This window comes from Leptidea sinapis, chromosome 29, assembly GCF_905404315.1.
Source record: "Leptidea sinapis chromosome 29, ilLepSina1.1, whole genome shotgun sequence".
NCBI classification, from domain to species: Eukaryota; Metazoa; Arthropoda; class Insecta; order Lepidoptera; family Pieridae; genus Leptidea; species Leptidea sinapis.
This window is the reverse complement of record NC_066293.1, coordinates 1,043,098-1,054,775: the sequence shown is the minus strand read 5'-3', so window position 1 is coordinate 1,054,775 and position 11,678 is coordinate 1,043,098. Positions and strand designations below refer to the sequence as shown.

Here is an 11,678-nt window from a genome sequence, read left to right as displayed (position 1 = left end):
TGGCGCGGTGCGTGCGTGACATGCAGCGTGGCAAGTCCCCGGGCCACGACCACCTCAGTGTGGAGCATGTGCTATACGGTGGCCCGAGGCTCTTTGGGATATATATGGGTATAATGTGTCTAAAACTAAAGTTATGATATTTAAATTCAAAAAAGGTCCAGAAAATGTACTGCCTATAAAACTATGTGGCTCCGAACTGCAATATGTGACTAAGTTTAAATATCTAGGACATGTACTAAGTGAGACGATGAAAGATAATGAGGACCTAGAGAGACAGAGAAGGTCACTGGCAGCAAAAAGCAATATGCTGGCTAGGCGTTTCGCCCGCTGTTCCCGACAAGTAAAGGTCACCCTGTTCAAAGCCTACTGCCAGGCACTCTACACCTCTCAGCTCTGGTACAATTACACCAAAGCCACCTTTGACGCTCTCAGAGTGCAATATAACAATGCGTTTCGGTCTCTACTGGAATTGCCATGGAGGTGTAGCGCGTCGGGTATGTTTGCGATGCACAGGGTTGACGATTTTTATGCTGTAATGCGTAGGGCTAGAGCGGGATTTCTGACGAGATTATATAATAATCGTAAAAATTGTATATTGAAAACGGTAAAACATTACCACCGAAACATACCAAAATTTTTTCTTGTATAATAATGTTACTTTTAATATTTTTAATTTTCCATTTGTAATTTTAATTTATACTTTTTAATTCTAATTTATATAAAATTTCTTTTACTAATTAATGTTATCTAATTAAGTAATGTTGTATACCTTTTTTAATGCAAAATTGGCTATGGATGATATAATCTGTCCGAAATAAAATATTTTTATTTTATTTATTTATTTTATTTATAACATTATCATGATTATTGAGAGGCAGCATTTAAAATTCTGATTTTAAATAGCGCAAATAGCCCTCTTCTGCAACACAAAGACGGTATTAATATCGGCTCTACTCGGGCAGCGCAGCCGGTATTAATACCAACGAACATAGTACTTTAAAAGTCAGCTAATTTTCAAATCTTTTTTACCGCAAAATATCAAATTCACGTAAATGAAGGCATTTTATTTACTGTTGAAGTTCATTTTCGCCAAACTTTCAATTATTATTCCTATAGAAAAGCATTAGCTAAACAATTTCTCCTATTTCTAATCTACCCTATAGATGTTAATTAATGAAACATGAAATTAAACACAACTGGTTTATAACTCGCTTTATTAAGCCCACATATTTAATACAATTATTAAAAAACTTTCTGCAAAATCTCTACCAATTCTTCAAGAAATGTGTTCAAACTAATGTCCACTTCACTTCTCATCCTGGTGATCCTGCGCCGAGAGATCCTGTATCTTGACTTCACTCACATCAGCTCTCTCCACGATGACTTTAATGTTTGAAAGCTTGTCTTTATCTGAAAGTACATTTTGACAGTTAACTATGATTCACAAACATGATCCGTCACATTTGGATTCGATATAGAAGATTGTTCAATAGAAGTATTAGTAATTCCTACGAAGGTTTAATGTGTAGGAACAAAGTCGAAGGCGATACATCAAAGTATTTAATGCTAGATATTTTAAATCAAAGTAGGATTGTAAATCACCTTTCGAAAAAATATGTCTCAACCTGAGAAGAACGGGCGCATAAACGAATAAAAGGCATAAAAGAAATTTATTTTCTCAAAATTAATTCATTTAGAATTCTTTTTGATGTCATTTCTAATGTACTAGATACTACTACCGCTTCGGAAACAAATGGCGCTCTGTGAGAGAAGAAACGGCGTAAGAAACACTGCCAGCATTCTTTTTTTTGCGGTCTTTTCAATAAAAACATACAATATTGTACAGTCATTTATATCCCTATAACACAATCATAGTCTAGTCCTAGGCTGTCCGATCATTACCTTAGATATTCAGCTGTGGAGTAATAGGATTTACGACAGAGCCATTTTTTAATAAAACATTTAAATTTATTTATAGGTAATAACCTGACCAGTGGCTGGGACTTTATTATAGAAGTGTATACTGAATGTATTAAAGCTATTATGTATCGTATGAAGCCTGCTAGAATTAATTACAAGCAATCCCTTATTTCTAGTGTTATAATAATGAAAATCACTATTAACTTCCTGTCTGCTCACGTTGACATATGGCAACGGCATGAGACCACTGTTTAGTACGATGTTATGAAGTTAGCACACAAGACATAAGGCAAAAAACGCAAACTGACAATGAACGCAAGAAACTCAGCGGCCTTCCTTATTTTAAATTAAATTTGATTACAATAAAAATTTTTAATTAACTAGTCTGAAGGCGGTCATTCCAGTCCTCATTCATTCATTTAAGTAAATCACTTATTCATAACAACTACCACCCAGTTGAAAATATGCCTTAGACCTGAAAAGAACTCAGGCATGATTTGATAACAGAGCAGCAAAGATAAATTTCTAACGTTTCATCATTCATTGTATATTTAGATACAGGCTGGTGGCTAGCAAATATCTTTTTTATATATTATTCTCATTGTAAAGCAGTACGTACTTTTCCGGAGTAAGTTCGATTCCTCTACTTGGGCGTCTTCAGCCCCCAGTTTTGCCTCGTGCGTATAAGTCGCACTTAAAATAGCAATTCCTATCGTAGATCGATTGTGCTTATCACAGAACTTTAAGTTGCATATGATTGGGAGCGCAATAAAAGTATAATATAAAATAATAATTGCAGATACAAGTCTTATACAGTCTGTCAGTAAAATTGCTAGTGTGAAAACATGCAACAGTCGCATAGACTGAAACAACAAGATGACATCATACTGGTGGATATCAAACCGTATATAGACATAGGCGATGCCGTGACGTAGTAAACAGTATGGAATTCACTTATTTGTTATATATGTAAATATAATATCGCGATCTATAAATAAAACAATTGCTGCATTGATTAAGTTAAAAAGTAGGCTTAAATTGAGCAAATTTTATCACAGTATATTCGATACAGTATATCCAATTGGTGACCAGTGAATCATTGGAACCCAAGAACAAAACTGATCTGCTATGTCACTCTGCACTTACTTGGCAAGCAGTCAGACGAGCAAGGGCAGATGGAGGAGATGTCAGGAGTCGTCACACGGATGTTGGCGTACGTGTGCTTCAGCACGAACTTCTCTGAGTCACATCCACATTTACCGCATGGCTTGTCTCTCTTCACTTCCTCCTTTACTGAATGAATTCCTGGAATATCAATTTCTTAAGTGCTGTTTGTGATTTATAATGAGTGTGTTTAACGAAAGAGGAGGACAAACCATCGCACGGGTCACCTGCTCTTAAGTGATCACCGCCGCCCACATCCTCTTGCAAAACCGGAGGAATCACAGGAGCGTTGCGTGATTCGTAACCACCAACCTTAGACATTCGCCAGAGGTCAAAAGACACTACAGCCGGCAGTTAATTTCATATTCCACAAAGTTTTAGTTTAAAGTAAGTTAAGTGTTCATGTCAAACATATCGTGGTGCGGCTGAAGTTTTGTATTTTTGCATGAGATGTTCTTACCTAAACCATCATTCCGAACTCCTGCTCTCCGCCCTGCCATATTATAGAGAATGCAAAAAAACCACTTCTTTACATCGCGGAAAATATGCGGTCACGGAAATAACCCACAACCAGAGAGAAGAAAAAATGATATAATAGATACGAAAGAAGCCTAGCTTTACGGTTTACCTGTATTGTGCTTCGTGTGAAACTGTGGGCTAGAAACTTTTATTTATAATAAATAAAAGTATCCTACTTTTGCTATGCCGAAAGAACATGAAGAATTTTTAATAGCAAACATGCCAACATAAACTTCTTCACAGAAACCTTAAATAGGTATAAAAATAATTGTTTAGCTGAGCTCAGAAATACATTTAAAGGATCATGTTCTCAATATAATAAATAATATCCGGACGACCGAGCCTTGCTCGGATTTTTAAGAATGTACAAAACTTGAACAAAAAAAAAACTAATAGGACATCTGGATTCGAACCGGGGTCTTCTGCTTTCCGGATCACCCAATGTCCCATCTGAGCTATAATAGTCTTGTATATAGTGGCGAAATTTACCTTTGTATTCTAATGTTATTGTAGCTGTTTCTCATTCAAACATGGATAAAATCATTTTTTTTAAATCGAAACCTAGCTAGATCGATTTATCACCCCCGAAATCCCCTGCATACTTAATTTTATGAAAATCGTTGGAGCCGTTTCCGAGATTCAGATTATATATATACAAGAATTGCTCGTTTAAAGATATAAGATATCCAGTGTTCTGATTTTTGTTTCCAGTGAACTCCTAAACTAAACGGAATTTAATGGGAATTAATTCATGGTGCGGTTTAACTTGAGAGATAGGATAGTTTTATTTCGATTTGGGACCCTTAATTATTTTTATTTTCAATATATTTGTTTTGTATGGACTTATTTTCTATGAGACAATTTATTGATGCACGGTTTGACAGTTCTGCTGTGAAACAATTTCATTATTTTATAATGTAGGCAGGGAGCATATTTTACGAATTAATTCTTGATTCAGCTTATTTAGCTTTTACCCGCGACTTCGTGCGCCGGCAATAGTTAATTTGGGTAGCATCTTTAATTTTTTAATATACTACAAATACTTGCAAATAATACACTACAAACTGCTGTGGTTTATTATATACAGTGTAAACTCTGTAACATCACTTGATTTAAGGACAAACTTCCTAAAGCATCGAAATTAATTGGCTATAGTTGGTTTAGCTTATATTCCATACAATGATACACTCTACATAGCATTACACCCACTCAAAAACGACAACATTTGAGTAATAAAAAGTGAAATCAAATCAAATCAACTTTATTTGCAAGATAAGGTAATAATAAGATGTTGTTGACTTATAATTAACAGCTACTCTTATCCTAACCCATAAGGCATGCAAATTTATAGTGGAATACATAGTCAGTTCACGTTTTAATTTCTGTAACAATTATAATATACTGTACTATACTAAAAAAAGATATACATCCCAAGCAAACATAAACATAGATTAACATCAATCATACAATAGTTATTATTTCATAAGCTTATTCATTTTAATTTATAATACAATGTCATTAGCTACACAATGATTTTGAGTTAAATTTTTCAAGTTTAATTTTTATTATTTAGTGTTTTATCGTCAAGAAAATCTTTTAATGAGTAGTATGCTTTTTTTATTCAGTAAGATTTGAGTGACTTCTTAAAGTAGAATATATTTTCGCGCTTAATATTGTCAGAAGTAATATTGTAAAGATGCTGTTTCGACACAACTCTGTTCTGGACTTCAAAGGTCGTAATTTGTTGTCGTTTCGTTTCGAAATTAGGGTTACATATTTATTGATATTATTCTTTACCATAACTGCTACTTCATAAATATATATTGATGGCATTCTAAGAATATTTAATTTAATAAAGTGAGGTTTACATGATTCGGTTGCTTTTAGTGAGCAGACAGATCTAACACATTTCTTTTGAGCTTTGAATACTTCATAAATCCCTGGAGCATTACCCCAGAATAGTATCCCATATCTCAGAGTGCTGTCTACAAACGCATGATATGCTGCTAACACCGCAGTCATATCAACTACTTTCTTCAGCATATGTAGAGCAAATGAGAACCTATTTAGTTTTTTAATGACATAATCAATGTGTGTTCTCCATGACAGATTATGGTCAAGATAAATGCCCAAGAATTTAGTGGACTTCTCTTCATTAATCGCTTTACAGTCATAATTTATATTTAATCCATAAGATTGTGTGTTTTTGTAAGCAAATTTCGTCACGCATGTTTTATTTAGATTGATTTTTAGTTTATTATAATTTAACCACTCTATTAGTTCGTTAAGCGAATTGTTTATGTAATTTTCATATGTTAATGGATTGTTGTCAATAATTATGGAAGTACTATCGTCTGCAAATAGGACCATTGGATCCTTAACAGTTTGAGGAAGGTCATTTATATAAATAAAAAAAAGCAGTGGTCCTAGAATACTGCCTTGGGGCACGCCAAATGTTGTTTCCCGGGGATCTGATAAATATTTCATTTTGGTTATAAGATTTATTTTAGTTATTTCTGTTAATTGTTGTCTACCAGATAAATATGATTTAATTAAATTAAGAGCATTGTTTCTTATGCCAGACGTTTCTAATTTATTGATCAGTATTAAATGGGCGACATAGTCAAAAGCTCTGGTTATGTCCATAAATATTGCTGTCACTCGTTTTTTCTTTTCTAAACTAGTCATTACCGTTTCCAAAAAGTTATAAATTGCTTCATTGATAGACTTATTTTTCCTAAAGCCTACTTGCTCCTTAGTCAAAATATTAAATGTTTCAAAGTAAGAATACATGTTTTTGTGTATAATGTTTTCAAAAACTTTTTATAAGATTGGAATCAAGGCGATAGGCCTGTAAAATAGCATATCAAGTTTGTCTTCTTTTTTAAAATTAGGTTTTATTATCGTAATTTTCATTTTATCTGGGTATATACCATATTCGATACACTGATTCATAATGTAACTTAATATTATGATAGCGACATATTTTATTACTGTTGTATTTAGATGTGTGTGTTTTTAAGGACTTTATTGCACCCAGAATGTCATAGGAGCATGTTGGGTTAAAAAAAGTGAGTTAGGTTGATGGTGTCTAGTGATGTATTTGGGATTATCATTATAACCACTTTTTTTGCAATCGTTGTTAATTTCATCTATAAAGGAATCGTTGAATGCATGCGCTATCATTTGAGGATCAGTGACAATTTTTGATCCAATTCTAATGGCATCTATGTCATCTCTAGAGATATTGTTCAAGGTACCGTTTATTATATTCCAAGTGCCTTTTGTTTTATTAGAGGAATTTTTTATTATATAGTTATTTTGAGACCTCTGTGTAAGTTTTATAATTGATTTTAATCTTTTGGAATAAACATTTAATTTAATTATATCTGATTTACATTTAGTTAATCTTGACGTCCACAAAAGCTTCCTTTTAATTTTAGAGCAAGTTCTTATACCCCTGGAGAGCCATCTATGTCGTTTTGTAGAGGATATTTTTATTTTAATAATAGGGACACATAAATTATTGAATAGTAATATCAAGTCTAAAAAAATATTGTATGCCAAATTTGGGTCATCTACAGAGTACACCTCTTGAAAGGATAAGCTTTTGAGGCAGTCATAATATTTATTCATATTTTCAATCGAAAATTGCCGTTTATGAATGTACCAGTGGCTTAGAAGATCGCTTCTCTTAGTTGGAACCTGGACAACCTGCGCAGTATGGTCAGATATGCCTAGTTTATATACCGAACTAGTGCAGCCACGTATATTATGAGCAAAGTTATCTATGCATGTATTGCTGCTTAGACGAGTGGGCTCTTTGAATAAAAGCTTGAGATTATATGATTGCAATAACTGCTCAAAATATACAGATGTCCTATTTGTTTTCATTCTGTCGATATTAAAGTACCTTTTAAGTTGCTCAAATTAGTAAAAACTGCAAGCTGTATACGTTCTTTTGTCGCTTTACCATCCTAGCCCGAAATTAACTCGACCGTCGGCATCATGCATACCGAACTTTCTAATTTAATATTATATATTTATATTATATATTTCTAATATAATTCGTTATTTTGTTTCCAAATTGGGATTGCTTGCACGTGTAGACTGTTGTTGACCATGACTAATAAGTAGGAGTGAAGTTATCATATTCTTAGTTGCTCACAAACTTTCAAACTGTAAACATGTCTTGTAAAAGAAAATCACTGTATATTGACGAAAAAGTTTTACTGATTCGCGCAATAGAAACGGGAGAGAAGATAAGTGATGTTGGCAAACGCTTTGGATTTAGTCGCTCTACCGTGTTCACAATATGGAAAAACAAAGAAAAAATTCTCCAAGCTGAGGGCGAGGGGAAATCTTCCAAAAAATTAAAGAAACCTAAATTCAAGGATTTGGATCAAGCTATACTCTGTACCAATTCTACGAGTGATGAGTTGGAAACAGAACCTGAGTTTGATAGCGACGACGACTTCCATTAACTGAGTGGATTCAATAGGTCAACACGGCAAGTAATACGTTAAATCTTCAAACCTACATCGAAGTAGACGACTGCTTGCTTACAACAGATTCACTCACAGACTAATAAGTTTTGGATTCAGTGAGAAAAACTGAGGATCAAGAAAAAAGAGATGAAGAAGTTGAGACGAATGAGCCTGAGCCTCCGCCGAGCATTAAAGAAGCTCTGAAAGCAGCTAAATTATTGGAAATTTACTTCCTTTATCACCAAGAAGCCTCAATATTGCAAGATATTAATAAAATAAGTAAAAAAATACAACATAATTACTGCTGTAGCAAAAGACGTCAGACAAAAATAACAGACTATACGCAATAGCGTTCAAATAGGATTATTTTTTATGTACACTCGTCTGAAATAAACTTTTTCTTTTTCTATTCTGATTTTCTCTTCATTTAACAACAACTCTCTATAACGCCATAAAATATACAGTCCCTTCAGTGTCGTTATATAGAGTTTACACTGTATTTTGATAAGCTACCAACTATAGAACTTTCATCCCACACAGGGAAAAAATTTTAAAATGCTAGAACAAAATATTCATTTAATTCTTATCAAGTGACTAAATACAAATTTGCATGGTGTTATCTTCGATATTGACGAACACTCATACAAACTTACACCCATAGTCCAACCCTGCCAAGCCTTTTATTCGCGATAAAAGGTAGCCTATACCTTTTACAACCTCTTGTCTATCTCTGTAATAAATTTCATCAAAATCGGTTTAGTTGTTTAGGCGTGAAAGCGTAACAAACAAACACACATTCACATTTATAATATTACTAGCTGACCGAGCAAACGTTGTATTGACATATAATAGTTAAAAAAATGCAATAAAAATATTTTGGCATAAAAAACAGATGTTAACCGATTCTCAGATCTACCCGATATGCATACAAAATTTGATACAAATCGGTTTAGCCGTTTCGGAGGAGTTTGGTAACACGACATTTTATATATAAGATTAGTATGGATTATTGACATATTATTAAAAAACCGGTTGTCGGGTCAGCTAGTAATAATATAATTCTTTACAGTTACTTTACAGGTCATCTTTCTTTTGTATATAATATATATTTTTGTATATAATATGATTATATATAATGATATTATATAACATTTTCTGGTCTTTAAAAATTATTTGTCTACCTAAATACAGGTTACGCGCGACTTCAGGAATGCGATTGTGATGTGACCTTATTATAATTTATGACGATAATCATGAGTGTGTGTGTCCATAAATTTATACAATGATTCAAGTTTACAATTTAAAAATTATTATATTAATATTTTCATAATTTTAACCATATAATTAAATCTTATGTTTTTGTTATGCCTTTCTTCATCATACATGTCTAAAACATTTTTCGCCATTTCTCGTGCTTGGCCATAAATAAAAACATGTTGTTTTTTTTGTTACCGGACCTGATGGAATCGGATGAGTAATTATTATAATAAAAAGTGTACGTGTGTGTCCTCGTGCTATTCCACGTTTTTAGAAAGAACAATTTTGTAAAAAACTTGCAAAGATGGCTGTGACAATTAATTATTAAATAATGAATACGGCTGTATGGGCTTGAACCCTTTGCCTGTCCTAATAATGCACGAAGAAACAAAAAAAAATAACGAATGACGCAAACGTCAGGAAATTTTATTTCAACTTCAACCTGTTACTTTTGTGTTACAGTGATGCGCGCGCATCTTAAAATTTCACTCTTATCATTTTTTCAAAACGCGCCTAAAGAAGTACCTATAAAAAAAAACACGATAACGGCACAGCACTACACTGCAGACGTGCCATGCGAGGCGTGCGGACAGCGGGGGGAGATACTCCCGCTCTTAACCACAGGCCCCGACTGCATTCAACTCGAGCGATAACTACAAACATATGTTTCTGTTAATTCTTAGATAAATAAATAATAATAAAACCCCAAACCTGTTTTCATAGTCTTTGTATCGTCCGGACGTAGTTTGAAATATGCTTCTTTGGCTTTCGAGGAAGACATCCTGAGCGCCTTCTTCACAAACGTCGCCAAGCTCTTCTTCGGTTCCTCCTCATGAAACATGGAACAGATGCACTCGTCGACTGGTCCTGTTCCTTCTTTTAATTGCTGGAGCGACTCTTCATCCAATTTTTTTAATTTAGCATAGTTCGACATTGTGTCTGGGAGTGGACTTAAATATTTCGTAGAATCTTTAAAACTCACATTTTTGTCACAAGCGCGTAATATGGACGGTATTCTGGGACGATAATTTTATTTATTATTAAATGAATATTGTTGACTTTAGTAATAACGCTACATATTTGTTGTTCAACAGAGAGTAGTTATATTCTTTGATCTTTGATTTTAATGTGACATGTGAGTGCTTTTTAAAATTATGGGCTGAGAGACAAGGTGTTTTTTTGCTGAAATAATGTCTTGCGTATGTGTAGATTCCATATTATATAAATACGCATGATATAAAGCCTACGTCGAATTTCACCTTACTTATTTAAAGGTCACATTACAGATTTCTGCCGTATGGATGTTTGTGTGTATATTAGTTCCCACTTCCCGACGACCTTGGTATACGACCGATCGCTCCCAACTTTACAATAGACTCTCGCATCGCGCTGAGATCCATTCATGACACAGTAAGTCGGTACTCGGGTTCAGCACGGAGTAGCACTACAGGTCTCAAGTCTACCAATTTAATTTACAGTCTCTGAGGTGAAATCGGCATCGGCGAGTTTAGCCGAGCGAGAAAGATACAGACAGCTGCTCTTAGCTGTTGTGTCGCTGAGTTCAGTATGTACTTATAGTATAACTACGTAAAAACGTAATAATTGTCATTATTTCTTATTTAAGTTATCACAGACCCATTGTATTCTTTGTAGAATACGAAAACAAAAACAAATAATTTGATTTATATAGAATTAAATAAATAATAACTTTATTTTTGACCACTTTCTCATTTATGCGCTCTTAAAACTCACAAGTACCAACCCTCACTGCTCAGTCGTCACTCAAGTTATGATCGCCGGCTTCCTGTGCCCCCGCGCACTTCTTCCCACTTGCCTCGGCTTTTTATCGCGAAAATGTTCTACTTATATGTTAAACTTACTTTGGCGCTAGCGCCCGTTGGCTGTACTTACACCACTCAAAAATATCCACTGTTACAATATACCAGCGTATAAATGAACAAAGCGGACAAGAGAGATGAACATCTCTAACGCAGATATATCAACATAGAAAAGGAAAGCGAATATATTGTTACTGTTTAGATCGATAGCTCATAAACGGTCAGCCACGCTTGACATCAGCTCACTATTTTGAATATTGAATAGTGTTCGCAGCAGCTGACCGTGTAGTGTATAAAATTAAGATTGATAAAGCGATTTTTATACCCTTAATATAATATTATTCCGAAATTTTTAATTAAATGTTTTTAAGGTGAAGAAAAGTTTCACTTTAAAAATGTGGAAAATTTAAAAAAAAAAACAACACAATCCTTTTTTATCGTTGGCAACTTTTATTCCTTATTTTTGCCACTGACATTATCTATTATATCTGAC

The 11,678-nt window shown here is 33.9% G+C and overlaps 1 protein-coding gene across 1 annotated transcript; it reads right to left on the bottom strand.

Moving 5' to 3' along the window:
• Positions 1-1,197: 1,197 nt before the first annotated feature.
• LOC126973291 (uncharacterized) lies at positions 1,198-10,427 on the bottom strand. The gene is made up of 3 exons (XM_050820507.1): positions 10,059-10,427; positions 3,067-3,225; positions 1,198-1,410 (listed from the first exon to the last, which is right to left on the bottom strand). Exons 1-3 carry the CDS (start codon positions 10,279-10,281, stop codon positions 1,307-1,309), a joined length of 486 nt encoding a protein of 161 aa, XP_050676464.1. The 5' UTR covers positions 10,282-10,427; the 3' UTR covers positions 1,198-1,306.
• Between the last annotated feature and the right edge of the window lie 1,251 nt (positions 10,428-11,678).